The 17,169-nt window shown below is 47.4% G+C and overlaps 1 protein-coding gene across 1 annotated transcript in view; it reads right to left on the bottom strand.

The window, feature by feature from the left end:
• Window positions 1-17,169, bottom strand: part of fam135b (family with sequence similarity 135 member B) — a 392,147-nt gene that overhangs the window by 44,481 nt on the left and 330,497 nt on the right. The window contains exon 15 of the mRNA XM_067978580.1: window positions 2,980-3,071. Coding sequence (XP_067834681.1) covers window positions 2,980-3,071 — 92 coding nt within the window. The remainder of the gene's footprint in view (window positions 1-2,979; window positions 3,072-17,169) is intronic.

Below are 17,169 nucleotides of genomic sequence, written 5' to 3'. Positions count from 1 at the left end.
GTGGATGCTGATATGATCTGTAGCACTCCACTGTCACGTTGGCTGAGACTTTTTGTTTTATGATCACGTGACGTCTCGGAATCCTGGCAGCCATTTTAAGATCCAGTATATTCTTGTGCAGATTCGTGGGCCGGGGAGTGGGCGAGAGGGGGGTACCTGCTTCATGTAGCCTGCTGGATTAGAATTTAAACAAGGGAGCATTGCATTTCTAGTTATTAATCTCTGCTGCTTAAACATGAATTAAATTCTTCGCATCAGGAAAGCCACATATCCTCCCACATGTCAGCCGATTTCTCTCTGACCTGTCTACAGAATCTTTCTTTCATATGGAGCACTGCAGCTTTAAAGAGTGAGTCAGTTTTACCACCCTGACTTTTAAAAAAAAAAATCAAATATGGCAAAAAGATGTGAAAATTACCTTATTTCTATCCACTTCTTTTGTTTAATTTGTGCTATTAACATCATCAAGGGCACTGATCGGAAGAAATACAGGGCCTGGCAGCGTGAGCGGTGAGTTAACAATCGAGACAGACGTATTAATGTAATAATGGCCGAACTCCAGGGTCAGAGGGTTGATGTATAAGGAAACTGTAGAGAAATCTGGGCTTTTCGCCTTTGAAAGGAGGTCATTGTGAGATGACCTTGTAGAGGTATACAAATAAATAAATAGTATATTAAAGATAGATCTGAAAAATTACTTCAACCAAACATAGGGATCAGGACAAGGAAACACAAATTAAAACTAATGAAAGACTGACATAGGAATGTTCTTCTACACACAAGGAGTGAACAGAATATGAAATGGATTTCTGGGTACAGTATTGGAGTCCAATAACTTAAAATCATTTAAGGAACGGTTGGATGCTGTAGTAGGTGGGGGGAGTGGCTATATGAGCTAAGGTGGGTCATATAACCTTCCTCATCCATACTCAGCTTGTAATTCTTAGATATGATTGGTATGATTCATAGCCATATAGCTGACAATACCACATGGGTATTATTTCAATGTCTATTATTTCAAAATAGTGTGTTAATTTATCACCCCAGCAGTGCAAACTCATGGGGCTCAATTTTAAAACCGAGCCGAGAAGGAGGCGAGGGGGTCAAATTGAGGATGGGAAACCATTAATACGGGTTTCCCAGACATCCTTATGATTTTGACGTAAGGATGTCTTTTATTTTATTTTGTCGGTTTCCTGTCCGATTAACCGGCTGATTAACAGGCTGGCCTCTGGCAGACGGGAGACCAGCCAGGGAGAAGATGTCTTCCGGTAAGTCTTTGTTTGTATGGATGGGGGGGGGGAGAAAGGGGGGCATGAGTGGGCACCGCTGGGCATAGGTTTGCATGAGTAGGCATAGGTTGGCATGGGCAGGCATAGGTTGGCACAGGGGTTGTGAGTCATGGGGATGAGATTGGGGGTCAGTCACGGGGTGGGGGGGGGGGGTCGAGATCAGGGGTCACCGCGGAGTCCGCAATCATTGAGGGGGAGGATTGGGGGTTGGAGGATTCGGGTCGGGGTTGGAGAATCGGAGTTGGGGGGGGGAGGCGATTGGGAGGGGGGGTTCGCGATAGGGGGTCCACGATCGGGGGGGGGGGGGGGAGGGGAGGGGGTGTCCGTGATCAGGGGTTGGTGCAGGTAGGCTTGTAGAGCATGGGGGAAGCGTTCCTACTCCTCCGGGCCCACAACCTGTGCCTTTCCAGGCACCTACCTGTTGGTCTTGGGTCTTCTCACCTCCTTTCACGAGGTGTAAAACAGATGGCCCAGGAATCTCGGCCCCCCAGGATTGAAATCGAAAGTCCAGAAAAATGGAGGCCCAAAGCCTCCTTGAAAGGATTTAAGGCCCGACCCGCCTCTTGGGAGCAGGTTGGTCGCCTGCCCCTCTTCCTGCCCGGTGAAAACCGGAAGTGGACGGATTGGGGGCGGGTCTGAAATGGTGGCAATTTTCAATGCACCGCCGCCCCCAACCCACCCGTTTTTCAATGTTAAAATTAACTCCTCCAAGTCATCTCCTCCAATAGGATTGTTAATACACAACAAAAGGATGAGAAAATGTACTGTAACTTGCCTTTGGTATTGCTCAAACAAAATTTAATTTTTTTTGGAACCGACACCTCTAACACATTACTAATCTAGTCTCCATAAGTCAGAACAATTACATGAGCTGCTTAGAAATCTAATCCCAGAATTATCTGTGGCTGCTTCTTAGTTAAACTTCCAGTTAGAGTTTCTAAATTACTTAAAATTTTAACTTAGAAATGTTCACAATTACTTAAATGTTCAGTTACAACTTTTATATCATTAGTTATTTCAAACTACTTAAGCTTTCAATTTTTGGCGTGGATATGTAATGATTTTCTTCTATGTTTATTGTGCATTATGATTCTCAGATCTGATTAGTTGCTAACCATGGAATCAAAAACAATACACAGATCAGCATGAACCATTTAACAAGGATACTGCATTAATGTGACATTTTTTAAACTTATACAAATTCTTTGAAACATTTCAATTTTTTTTGCAAGGGTATGATCATGAAATTCACTTTTTAGTGGAAGCTATTTGATGTTCTTCCTGTCTAGAAAAATAGTAATAATGAATAATATAAACATACATAAAATATGTAAAAAAACAAATAAAATATAAAAACAAGAGGAATTCCTGCTGTTAGCCTGAACTAAAAGTTGAAACTGTCCTGGATCTAGTTTCTTTCGCACTTATAAAAGCAGAACATGCCAGAAATGGCTCCACAGGGTGACCAGCACCTAAAAGAGAAAGATGGGGCTATGTTTCAGAAAAGAAAGGCCTAACCTATACTTTTTTCAAATGCTGCAGCATTTCCAGAATGCTCTGTTTTTATTTCAGATTTTCCTTTCTTTCTTTCCTCTCTTGTGCTAATAGATCTAACGATTAACAAAGAACAAAGAGTTTATTCCCCACAGATAAGATTGGTAGCTCAGGTAGCCTTATCATTTCCTACCTGGTTCCTTTCAGACATTAAGAAATCCAGTTTGGCACCAGGAAGCCCCAGCTCAATAAACGTCTTCACAAGTCGTAGATCTGCGCTGTTACCTGAAATAAATAAGCATTCTGTAACTAGTCTCAGTACCTGCAGCTGGGAGAGGATGGAAATCAAGTGAATTCTTACAACTGATCCGATTGAGTCCTGGGATGTGTGCATGTCTGTGGGACTAGTGTGAGCACAAGATTGATCTGATCTGTGCCTCCCATTGATAAAGTGGACAACTGACATTCACCATCTAGGCTCATGTATGGATGAATGGACACTTGAGTGGGACATTGGAGGTTTGTTGGCATTAATGCAATTGTACCGCAGCATGAGCCACCAACTTCGGCGGGGGCGGGGGGGAGCAAGGGGAGGGAAGCATTTGTCTCAGAAAACCCCATTTCCACTAAGAAAGATGCAACAGGAAGAGTGTCAGAGGATCACAGTGTAACAAGAGTCCAGCTTGCTGCACCACTGAATAACAGGGAACTTGCACCTGCAACTTGCTGCACTATGAGTTCACGATATCGACTGTGCCACAGCGCAGCACCACCGACCAGAGGTCACTGTAGTACATCCGTAAAGCAGCTCTGTAGGAGGCCTGGCCGATTTTAACCCATTCTCCTGTCAGAGAGAAAAGCATGGTCCAGGGTGAATATAAGGAGGTTTAGAAGTAGGCATGCTATTTAATTTGGACAGCAAGCACAGAACTTGAGGGCACATTTCCAAAATTCACAAGGCTCGAGCGAGATTATAAATTAGTAGAATTGTTTCCTTCCTCTCCCACAGAATAGTGGATATGTGAGACAGACTACCAGAGAAAGGTTTCACAAACACTTTTAAATAGGAACTTTAAAAATAACCTGTCGAGAAAGGGGGTTGCAGATTAAAGAGATATTAATAGAATTGTTTGATTCACATTTTTTTTTTATTCGTTCACGGGATGTGGGCATCGCTGGCGAGGCCAGCATTTATTGCCCATCCCTAATTGCCCTTGAGAAGGTGGTGGTGAGCCGCCTTCTTGAACCGCTGCAGTCCGTGTGGTGATGGTTCTCCCACAGTGCTGTTGGGAAGGGAGTTCCAGGATTTTGACCCAGCGACAATGAAGGAACGGCGATATATTTCTAAGTCGGGATGGTGTGTGACTTGGAGGGGAACGTGCAGGTGGTGTTGTTCCCATGTGCCTGCTGCTCTTGTCCTTCTAGGTGGTAGAGGTCGCGGGTTTGGGAGGTGCTGTCAAAGAAGCCTTGGAGAGTTGCTGCAGTGCATCCTGTGGATGGTACACACTGCAGCCACAGTGCGCCGGTGGTGAAGGGAGTGAATGTTTAGGGTGGTGGATGGGGTGCCAATCAAGCGGGCTGCTTTATCTTGGATGGTGTCGAGCTTCTTGAGTGTTGTTGGAGCTGCACTCATCCAAGCAAGTGGAGAGTATTCCATCACACTCCTGACTTGTGCCTTGTAGATGGTGGAAAGGCTTTTGGGAGTCAGGAGGTGAGTCACTCGCCGCAGAATACCCAGCCTCTGACCTGCTCTCGTAGCCACAGCATTTATATGGCTGGTCCAGTTAAGTTTCTGGTCAATGGTGACATTGGAGTTAGGAAGAGAGTGTAGAGACCTTGGTGGTGGGGGATTCACAATTGAGGTGGTCAAGCATGGACTGTGCCAGCAACAGGCTTTTATAGGCTGTTTCTCAGAGAAAAGACGACAAATAAGAGGAAACTCAGGATTTCCAAAAATGTGGCAGGACTGCAGAGTTTTGATCTGATCTGTTGGTTGTGGAATCGCTTAGCTCTGTCTATAGCATGTTGCTTCCATGCATGTAGTCCTGAGTTGTAGCTTCACCTCATTTTTAGGTACGCCTGGTGCGGCTCCTGGCATGCTCTTCTACATTTCTCATTGAAGAAGGGTTGATCCCCTGGCTTGTTGGTAATAGTAGTGAGGAATATGCCGGGCCATGAGGTTACAGATTGTGCTAGAATACAATTCTGCTGCTGCTGATGGCCCACAACGCCTCATGGATGCCCAGTTTTGAGCTGCTAGATCTGATCTGAATCTATCCCATTTAGCACAGTGATAGTGCCACGCAACATGTTGGATGGTAACCTCAGTGCGAAGACGGGACTTCATCTCCACGAGGACTGTGCGTGGGTCACTCCTACCAATACTGTCATGGACAGATGCATCTGCGACAGGTAGATTGATGAGGACGAGGTCAAGTAGGTCTTTTAGTTGTGATGGTTCGCTCACCACCTGCCGCAGGCCCAGTGTGGCAGCTATGTCCTTCAGGACTCGGCCAGATCGGTCAGTAGTGGTACTACCGAGCCACTCTTGGTGATGGACATTGAAGTCCCCCACCCAGAGTACATTCTGTGCCCTTGCTACCCTCAGTGCTTCCTCCAAGCGGTGCTCAACATGGAGGAGGACTGATTCATCAGCTGAGGGAGGGCGGTAGGTGGTAATCAGCAGGAGGTTTGCTTGCCCGTGTTTGACCTGATGCCATGAGGTCCGGAATCAATGTTGAGGATTCCCAGGGCCACTCCCTCCTGACTGTATATCACTGTACCGCCACCTCTGGTCGGTCTGTCCTGCTGGTGGGGCAGGACATACCCAGGGATGGTGATGGAAGATTCTGGGACGTTGGCTGAGAGGTATGATTCTGTGAGTATAGCTATGTCAGGCTGTTGCTTGACTAGTCTGTGGGACAGTTCTCCCAATTTTGGCACAAGTCCCCAGATGTTCGTGAGGAGGACTTTGCAGGGTCGACTAGGCTTGGTTTACCTTTGTCGTGTCCGGTGCCTAGTGGTTCGATGCCGGGTGGTCCGTCCGGTTTTATTCTTATTATGAATTTTTTAGCGAGATTTTTCAACTGAGTGGCTTGCTAGGCCATTTCAGAGGGCAATTAAGAATCAACCACATTGCTATTGTTCTGGAGGCACATATAGGCCAGACCAGGTATGGATGGCAGGTTTCCTTCCCTAAATGACATTAGTGAACCAGATGGGTTTTTACAACAATCCGGAAGTTTCATGGTCACCATTACTGATACTAGTTTTTTTTAAATTCCAGATTTTATTTAATTAAATTTAAATTCCCCAGCTGCCGTGGCGGGATTATGAACTCATAACTCCGGATTATTAGTCCAGGCCTCTGGGTTACTAGTCCAGTAACATAACCACTATGCTACCGTACCCTACACTGGAGCAAAGACCAAAACGACACAATGGAGCAGCAGAGGGGCAAGGCTGGTCCAAGATTCAGCGATGCCTCACTTGAGGTGCTACTGGCCGGGGTGAGGACGAGGAGGGAATTTTTTTAAACGGCCGATAGGAGGAAGTGCCCTGCCTCTGCCACCAAGAAGGCCTGGCTTGAGGTGACAGAGGAGGTCACCAGCAGCAGCAACATCTCCCGCACTTGGGTCCAGTGCAGGAAGTGTTTCAATGCCCTAACTAGGTCAGCCAAAGTGAGTACACTTATTGATTCTCCTGCATTCCGTGGTGCACATCAGCCCCACCGCCCCCCTCCCCAACCCCCCAACTCATTCTGCACTGCCAAGACTACTCCATCACATCACTCCTCACACCCCTTTAAAGCTCATCCTCAACTTACCTGCACTACCTAAGCACTTCCTCACCTCCCCATTTGTCACCCCACCACTGCCACTCACCCCAATCCTCATCCAATGTGATGTCTCTGTCTCATACTCACTCTCTGATGCATCTCTTTCATGGTTAGTCTCACCCAAAGTAATGAATTCATTGGCTGACCACTTCACCATCACTCACTCACACGTCTGTACTTTCTCCCCTTTTAGAAGAGACTGCAAAATGCACGCGAGAGGGCGAGGACTGGAGGGGGCTCCACAAATAGTGGTCCTCACAGACGCGGAGCAGGAGGCCCTGTAGATCAGCCGCGCCCTCCAGTGCTCGGCCGTCAGGGACACCTAGACTGACACCCCACAAACGTCTGGTGACACAACTTTAACATTCAACACACACATGAATTGATGTTAACAATGCTCGCCATGTTGAACACCTCAGTATGCTCATCGCAACAGGACACATCTGTGATGATGCTTAATATTGCCTTCTGTTTTCTTACAGGCCCTTCAACGACCGCAGTGACAGCAGAGAGCAATTCCTCAGAGGACCTGCTGGCCTCTGAGGGCGCACCGTCACATCTTAGTGAGCCATTCACCAGCACAGATACTCACACCTCGGTGGGTCCTAGTAGTCAGTTAGTTGGGTTGGCACCTGGTGAATCACCACACGCAAGTGAGCACGAGCAGACACTGGTGGCAGCTATGGAGAGTCCGTGTCGGTGGGCGCACTCCTCTCCAGTTCTGCTCAGCTGGATGCAGGTGCTGAACCCCGGGGGCAATCTTTTAAAAGAAGAATGATCGAGGGACAGCAGCACATTTGCGAGGTACTGGAACAGGTGCCACACACACTCTCCACAATAGCGCAGAGGATGGAGGAGTCCAACTCTTGCATTAATGGAATATTGGCACAGGTACATGAGGGCATCTCTGAGATAGTGTCGCAGGTAAGCGCGGAATGTCTGCGATGGAGAGAAGGCTAGCATCCACTGAGCTTCAAGCACGGCTCACAAATGAGTCCATTCAGGCCCTGACATCGGCTGTTCAGACTCCGGGTGACCAACATTCTGCCGCCTTAAACAGGAAGACAGATACTTTGCAACTGGGCTTCCAAGGCATCATACATGTCCTCCAAACTGTTCTCCAGCAGGGTGGTAGGAGTGCTGTGGGCCTGGTTCAGGAGAGGGATGATGGCGAAAGGGGTCATGGAAGTGGGGACGCCACTCAAAGCGCTCCCAAGTCTCACCCGTTGCCCCCCTCTCAACCAGTACCTGCAATGCTGCCCCCTCTCCAGGTGGCCGAGTCTGCCCCTGAACAGGTGCAGGTGGAGCAGTCTTTGGACGGGCCCTCACGGGCTCCAACAACCAGAGGGCATAGACCTAAAGTATCTAAACAGTCAGGGCATGAACATGAGCAACCTGCCACTACCTCTGCTGCAGCCACTGGGATGCACCACGTAGAAGCGGTAGGAAGAGAAAGGCTAATGATTTGTGATCACGAAGGGTATGCACAAGGGTGTCTGACAGACTGTCATGTTTTTCATTTATATTTGTTTTTTGTTAAAGTCACATTAAATGTTATCATTCTCACGACTACTGCCACATCTTGCCCATTCTTGAGTGGCTTTTGTGATAGTGCCCTTTCATGTGCTTCATCATGAACGGCGACACTTGATGCCACCCAGTGGGTCACTTTACAGTGGGTGAATGTGTAGTTGCCGGACTGTTTTGTGCAGGGAGGGGAGGGGGGCACGCTGGTGTTGGTGCTGGTCTTTCCAGGTGGTGTGAGGACTGGACTCTTCTCACTTTCTGATCTTACGAGAACCGTTCACATATGAGTGACTCATTGGCCTCACAAGCAGCCAGGTGAGCTGCTGCTCTGCCTCCTCCTCAATGGGGATGGCAGATGTGAATGGTGGATGAGGGGATGGGGCATCCTCAACCGGTACCCCTCTCTGTTGTGCAGGATACAATACACAAATGTGACCCACTGTCACTGGTGCGTATTGAAGCGCTCCCCCAGAACGATTGAGGCACCGAAATCGCATCTTCAGCAGCCCTATTGCATGTTCAATTATAGACCTGGTGGCGATGTGGCTGTCGTTGTATTGACGCTGTTGCTTGCTGATGGGGTTCCTCAAAGGTGTCATGAGCCACGTGTGTAAGGGGTATTCCCTTGTCTCTGTAGAGCCAGCCCTTAAGGGTGTTCGGTGCGTGGAAGAGACCTGGGATATTGGATTCCCTCAGAATGGAGGAATTATGGCAGCTGCCGCACACGTGAAGGAATCTTTTGCGGTGGTCACAAACGAACTGAACGTTGATGGAATGATACCCCTTTCAGTTGATGAATAGTTCTGGCTCGTGTGGAGGTACTTGGATTGCTATCTGTGTGCAATCGATTGCACCCTGTACATGTGGGAAGCCAGCCACAGAGTGGAATCCCACTGCCCTCTCTGTCTGGCTGAGATCATCCATGGGAAAGTTGACATATTGCAGGGCTCTGCGAAACAAGCCGTCGGTGACCTGCCTTATGCACTTGTGTGCAGAAGAATGAGAGACCCCGGCGATGTCCCCGGTGGCACCCTGGAATGATATGGAGGTAAAGAAGTTGAGGGCAGTAATGACTTTTAACTGCGACGGGTAACGAGATGCCGCTTGGCCCAGCAGGGAACAGCTCGGCATGGAGGAGGCTGCAGATGTCTGCGACCACCTGGCGACTTACTCTCAGCCTCCATAAGCACTGCTCCTCAGAGAGGTCCAGGAAGATGAGCCTTGGTCTGTAGACCCTCTGATGAGGGTAGTGCCTCCTGCGAAGTCAGTCCCTCTGTTGTTGCCCTCTGTGCTCTTGTGCAGGTGCCTGTGGCGCAGCACCGTGTTGTGGAGCTCCAAGTGGCGGAAGTGCAGCCGTGCCTGGTGAGGATGGTGATGTTGCTCGTCCTCGGATGTAGTGGTGAATGCAGCCTTGGCACCGGTCCATCCTGATGGAGTCAGTTTGAGGGGGTCCAAAAAGTTGGTAAATATACGTAAACAGAAGAATTCTGAGTGTAAACCAAAAATGTTCAGTCGAAACACAAAAAACTCCCAGCCAAACGTTTGTCTGAGAGAACTGAGTGCCCTGCTGCAATAACTCACCTTTTATCCCCATCTGGCAAACAGGCATTTCAATGTCCAACTGGCTGTCAGCTGAAAAATGTCTCCCCCAACATGAAGCGGTTCATACAGCATGGGAAACACGCAGAATACATCCTCTCAGCATCTATCCCATCAAGTTCCCTCAGAATCTTATATGTTTCAATAAGATCTCCTCTCATTTTTCTAAACTCCAATGAGTATAGACCCAACCTGTTCAATCTTTCCTCATAAGACAACCCTTCCATACCCGGAATCAACCTAGTGAACCTTCTCTGAACTGCCACCAATGCAATTATATTCTTCCTTAAATAAGGGCACCAGAACTGTACGTAGTACTCCAGGTGTGGTCTTACCAGCACCCTGTACAGTTGTAGCATGACTTCCCTGCTTTTATACTCCATCCCCCTAGAAATAAAGGCCAATATTCCGTTTGCCTTCCGGATTACCTGCTGCATCTGTATGTTGACTTTTTGTGTTTCATGTACGAGGACACCCAGATCCCTCTGTACCGCAGCATTTTGTAGTATTTCTCCATTCAAATAATACTTTTCTTTTTTATTTTTCCTCCCAAAGTGGATGACTTCACATTTTCCCACATTATATTCCATCTGCCAAATTTTTGCCCATTCGCTTTACCTGTCAATATCCCTTGCAGACACTTTGGCCCTGATATTACCAGGGAGGGCCCCGATATTACCATGGAGGCGGGATGGCAGCAGGTGGGGGGGACGACTGGGCGCGTGGGTAACCCGCCCAGTGAAATTGCTCCATTCCCCACGCGATTGTGGGTAAATTGAAGACACTTACTGTGGTTTCCAGGTTTCCCGTCGTCAACCTGCACAGCAGGCACATTACAGGCTATCAGCTGGAGGAGCCCGATTTAAAGGGGCAGTTCTCCAATGCTGCTCCTGCAGCAAACAACCAAAAGTGCAGCATGGAGCAGCCCAGGGGAAAGGCTGCTCCCAGATTTAACGATGCCTCAATCCAGCTTCTACTGGATGGGGTGAGGAGGAGGAGGGAGATTTTCTACCCAGCGGACGGGAGGAAGTGGCCTGTCTCTGCCACTAAGAAGGCATGGCTCGAGGTGGCAGAGGAGGTCAGAAGCAGCAGCAATGTCTCCCGCACCTGGATACAGTGCAGAAATGCTCCAATGACCTAACTAGGTCAGTCAAAGTGAGTACACTTGCTCATTCTCCTACACTCCATCTTCCACATCACCGCCCCCACCCCACAACTCCTTCTGCACTGCCAACACTACTCTAACACATCACTCCTCACACCCACTCAAACCTCATCCTCAACTTACCTGCACTTACTCACCTCCGCAGTACTCATCCCACCATTACCACTCAACCCAATCCTCATACAATGTCATGGCTCTGACTCATACTCATCCTCTGATGCATCTCTTTCACGGTCAGCCTCACCTAAACCAATGCATTCAGCGGTTGGCCATGTCACCATCCTTCACTCATGCCTCTTTACTTTCTCCCCTTATAGGAGAAGAGAGCACAAAATGCATGGGAGAGGGCGAAGACCAGAGGGGGGCCGCAACATCAGGTCGTCCTCACAGACGTGGAGCAGAAGGCTCTGGAATTAAGCAGCACCCTCGAGTGCCTGTCTGTCGGGGACGCTGAGACTGCTACCCAACAAACGGCTGGTGACGGAACTTTAACATTCAGCACTCACAATAGCAAATGATGTTAACATGCCTTGTCATCTTCAGCACCTCAACATCTGTCATCATGCTTAATATTGCCTTCTGTTCTCTTACAGGGCCTTCAGCGACCGCTGTGATAGCGGAGGGCGATTCCCCAGAGGACCTGCCGGCCTCTGAGGGGGCACCGTCACATCTGAGCGAGCCATCCACCAGTGCAGATATACATACCTCGGTGGGTCCCCATCCTCACCTAGTTGGGGTCGCACATAGTGAGTCACCACACACGTGAGCACAAGCAGACACTGGTGGCAGGGGCAGCTGTGGAGAGTCCGCGTTGGTGGGAGCATTGTTCTCCAGGCTCTGCTCAGCTGGACACAGATGCTGAACCCTGGGGGTTGTCCTTTAAAAGGAGAATGATTGAGGGGCAGCAACACATTTGCGAGGTGCTGGAACAGGTGCCACGCGCACTCTCCACAATCGCACAGATGGAGGAGTCCAACTCCTGCATGAGTGGAATGCTGGCACAGGTACGGGAGGGTATCTCTGAGATACGTCACAGGGACGTGAGAGCATCTTTGAGATAGTGTTGCGGGTACGTGCGGGAATGTCTGCGATGGAGGGAAGGCTAGCCTCCATCGAGCTTCGAGCACGGCTCACCAATGATTCCATTGAGGCCCTGACAACGGCCTTTCGGACTCAGGGTGAGCAACTTTCTGCCACCTTAAACAGGTAGGCAGATACTCTGGCACTGGTCTTAAAAGGCTCACACATGTCCTCCAAACTGTCATCCAGCAGGGTGGTAGGAGTGATGTGGGCCTGGCCCAGGAGAGGGATGATGGCAAAAGGGGACATGGAAGCAGGGACACCACTCAAATTGCTCCCACGTCTCACCCGTTGCCCCCCTCTCAAGCAGTGCCTCCTCTCCAGGTGGCCGAGTCTGCCCCTGCGCAGGTGCAGGTGGAGCAGTCTTTGGAGGGGTCCACACGAGCACCGAAACTCAGAGGGCGTAGGCCTAAAGCATCTAATCGGTCAGGGCATGAACAAGAGCAACCTGCCACTACCTCTGCTGCAGCCACAGGGGAAGCACCACGTAGGAGTACTCGTAAGCATAAGGCAACGGTTTTGTGAGCGCAAAGGGGATGCACAAGGGTGTTTGACGGTTTGTCATGTTTTTTATTTATATTTGATTTTTGTTAATGGCAAATTAAGTATTATTATTGTCACCATTACTGCCACGTCTTGGCCATTCTTGACTGGCTTGTGTAATAAGTCCCTTTCATGAGGTTCACCACGAACACCCACACTTGATGCCACCCATTGGGTCACCCTACAGTGAGAGTATGTGTAGTTGCATGACTATTTTGTGCAGATGCCTGTAACGCAGCACTGTGTTGTGGAGCTCCACGTGGCGGAGGTGGACGGTGTGCCTGGCGAGGCTGGTGATGTTGCTCGTCCTCGGATGAAGTGATGAATGCAGCCATGGTGCCCCCCCATCCTGACAGTGTGAGTTTGAGGGGGTCCGCCAAGTAGGTAAATGTGTTTGCACAGCAGAGTTTAGGGTATAAATTAATAATTTTTAGTGGAAAGACAAAGGTGTTGCAGCCAAAACTTTGTCTGAAGTGACAGAGTGCCCTCCTGCAATAAATGAGGTAATCCCCCCACCTGTCAAATAATCCTTTGCATCTCACACTTGCTGCTGGCTGAAACACATCTGCTCCGACAGGGAGTGTTTCCCACAGCACAGGAAACACACTGAGGATCCTTCAAAATTGCACCCCTGCCAAAATCTCCAGTCAGTGAGGCCTGTCAAGTACCTCAGCTATCTGACTAGCTATCTAAAGCAGCATCCCGCCGGCTTTAATTTCCGGTGGGAGTCCCGCATGCGGGAGCTGCGCGCGCACCCGAACGCATCATTGGGAACCCAGAAGTGATCGGGTTGGAGATGGGCTCCGGGATTCCGCCATTTTCGGAGCTCCCCTGCCTCCGCTTGGCCATCCGAAAATCGACCCCTTTGTGTCCTCCTTGCAACTTGCTTTTCCACTTATCTTTGTATCATCAGCAAATTTGGCCACAATACACTCTGTTCCTTCATCCAAGTCATTGATATATATTGTAAATAGTTAAGGCCCCAGCACCAATCCCTGCAGCACCCCACTAGTTACAGATTGCCATTTTGAAAATGACCCTTTTATCCCGACTCTTTGTTTTCTGTTAATTAGCCAATCCTCTATCCATGCTAGTATATTACCCCCAACACCATGAGCTCTTATCTTGTGCAGTAACCTTTTATGTGGCACCTTATCGAATGCCTTTTGGAAATCCAAATATACTGCATCCATTGGTTCCCCTTTATCCACTCTGCCTGTTGCTTCCTCAAAGAACTCTAATAAATTTGTCAGACACGATTTCCCCTTCATAAAGCCATGTTGACTCTCCTTAATTGTATTATGAGTCTCCAAATGTCCTGCTACTACTTCCTTAATAATGGATTCTAGCATTTTCCCAATGACAGATGTTAGGCTAACTGGTCTATGGTTACCTTCTTTCTGTCTCACTCCCTTCTTGAATAGGGGTGTTACATTTGCGGTTTTCCAATCCGCTGGGACCTTTCCAGAATCTAGTGAATTCTGGAAGATTACAACCAATGCATCCACTATCCCTGTAGCCACTTCCTTTAAGACCCTCGGATGCAAGCCATCAGGTCCAGGGGGCTTGTCATCCTTTAGACCCATTAGTTTACCTAGTACTTTTTCTCTAGTGATAGTGATTGTTTTTAGTTCCTCCCTCCCATTGATTATCTACTATTATTGGTACGTTATTAGTGTCTTCTACTGTGAAGACAGATATCTGTTCAATTCCTCTGCTATTTCCTTGTTTTCCATTATTATTTCCCCAGTCTCATCCTCTAAGGGATCAATGTTTACTTAAGCTACCCTCTTCATTTTTATATACTTGTAGAAACTTTTCTTGTCAGTTTTTATATTTCTTGCTAGTTTACTCTCATAATTTATTTTCTCCCTTTTTATTATTCTTTTAGTCATCCTTTGCTGGGTTTTAAAGTTTTCCCGATCTATGGGCTTATCAGTAATCTTTGCCATGTTGTATGCTTTTTCTTTTAACCTGATACCATCCTTGACTTCCTTAGTTAGCCATGGTTGGTTCACCCTTTTTATGGAGTCTTTCATCCTCACAGGGATATATTTTTGTTGCGAGTCATAAAATATCTATTTAAATGTTTGCCACTGCTTATCCATAAAATATCTTTTTAAATGTTTGCCACTGTTGAAGTCTATTACTGTCCTCCTCACTGTTCAGTACACTTCCAAGTTTTGTGTCATCTGCAAATTTTGAAATTGTGCCCTGTATACCCAAGTCCAAGTCATTAATACATAGCAAGAAAAGCAGTGTCCAGTACCGACCTCTGGGGAACACCACTGTATACCTTCCTCCTGTCCGAAAAACAACCGTTCACCACTACTCTCTGTTTCCTGTCACTTAGTCACTTTCGTATCCACGCTGTCACTGCCCCTTTTATTCCATGAACTTCAATTTTGCTGACAAACCTATTATGTGGCACTTTATCAAACGCCTTTTGAAAGTCCATATCCACAACATCAACCGCGTTGCACTCATCAACCATCTCCACTACCTCATCAAAAAACTCAATCAATTTAGTTAAACACAATTTGCTTTTAACAAATCCGTGCTGGCTTTCCTTTATTAATCCACACTTGTCCAAGTGACTATTAATTTTGTTCCGGATTATAATTTCTAAAAGTTTCCCTACCACCGAGGTTAAACTGACTGGCCTTTGGTTGCTGGGTTTATCCTTACACCCTTTTTTGAACCAATTCTCCAGTCCTCTGGCACCACCACCGTACCTTAGGAAGATTGGAAGATTATGCCCAGCACCTCTGCAATTTCTACCTTTAGTTCCCTCAGCATCCTATCCGGACCGGGTGACTTAAACACTTTAAGTACAGCCAGCCTTTCGAGTACCTCCTCTTTATCCCATCCAGTATCTCAATTACCTCCTCTTTTACTGTGACTATGGCAGCAATTTCTTCCTTGGTAAAGACAGATGCAAAGTACTCATTGAGTACCTCAGCCATGCCCTCTGCCTCCATGTGCAGATCTCCTTTTTGGTCCCTAATCGGCCCCATCCCTCCTCTTACTACCTGTTTACTATTTATAACACCATGCTATTATTAGTGGAAGGTTTCCAGTGACAATTATGCATGATGGGATAGTCCTACCACCATAGCATTGGTTTACTTTTCAGAACAGTTGGTTTACTTTTGCTGCCAGAGTCTCAGTAAAGGAAGATGTAGTTGAAATACTGAATGGGCTAAAAATTGATAGAGAAGAGGCTAGCTATACTTAAAGTAGATAAGTCACCTGGTCTAGATGGGATGCATCCTAGGTCGCTGAGCGAAGTAAGGGTGGAAATTGCGGAGGTACTGGCGATAATCTACCAAACATCCTTAGATACGGGGGTGGCAGCGGAGGACTGAAGAATTGCAAATGTTACACCCTTGTTCAAAAAAGGGTGTAAGGATAAACCCAGCAACTACAGACCAGTCAGTTTAACCTCAGTGGTGGGACACTTTTAGAAATGATAATCCGGGACAGAATTAGCAGGCATATGGATAAGTGTGGATTGATTAGGGAAAATCAGCACGGATTTGTTAAAGCCAAATTGTGTTTAACTAACCTGATAGAGTTTTTTGATGAGGTAACAGAGAGGGAAGATGAGGGCAATGCAGTTGATGTGGTGTATATGGACTTTCAAAAGGCGTTTGATAAAGTGCCGCATAATAGGCTTGTCATCAAGATTGAAGTCCATGGAATAAAAGGGGCAGTAGCAGCATGGATACAGGGCTAAGTAACAGGAAACAGAGAGTAGTGGTGAATGGTTGTTTTAAGACTGGAGGGAGGTGTACAGTGGTGTTCCCCATGGGTCGGTACTGGGACAACTGCTTTTCTTGATATATATTAATGACTTGGACTTGGGTATACAGGGCATAATTTCAAAATTTGCAGATGATACAAAACTTGGAATTGTAGTGAACAGTGAGGAGGATAGCGATAGACTTCAAGAGGATATAGACAGGTTGGTGGCATGGGTGGACACGTGGCAGATGAAATTTAACCCAGAAAAATCCTTCGGTGGGAAGAATGAGGAGAGGCAATATAAACTTGACAGCACAATTCTAAAAGGGGTACAGGAACAGAGCAATCTGGGGGTATATGTACACAAATCGTTGAAGGTGGCAGGGCAGGTTGAGAAAGCGGTTAAAAAAGCATACCGAATCCTGGGCTTTATAAATAGCGGCATAGAGCAACAGCAAAAGCAAAGAAGTGATGATGAACCTTTATAAAACACTGATTCGGCCACAACTGGAATATTATGTCCAGTTCTGGGCACCGCACTTTAGGAAGGATGTGAAGGCCGTAGAGAGAGTGCTGGAGAGATTTACTAGAATGATTCCAGGGATGAGGGACTTTAGTTATGTGGACAGATTGGAGAAGCTGGGGTTGTTCCCCTTGGAAGAGAGACAGTTGTGAGGAGATTTGAAATAGGTATTCAAAATCATGAAGAGTCTAGACAGAGTAGATAGAAAGAAACTGTTCCTATTGGCGGAAGGGTCAAGAACCAGAGGACATAGATTTAAGGTGATTGACAAAAGGACCAAAGGAGATATGAGGAAAAACTTTTTTTACACAGTGAGTGGTTAGGATCTGGAATGCACTGCCCGAGGGAGTGGTGGAGGCAG

The sequence above is a fragment of the Heptranchias perlo genome, chromosome 3 (assembly GCF_035084215.1).
Source record: "Heptranchias perlo isolate sHepPer1 chromosome 3, sHepPer1.hap1, whole genome shotgun sequence".
NCBI lineage: Eukaryota > Metazoa > Chordata > Chondrichthyes > Hexanchiformes > Hexanchidae > Heptranchias > Heptranchias perlo.
The sequence above is the reverse complement of the archived record's forward strand: the minus strand, read 5'-3'. Positions and strand labels throughout refer to the sequence as shown.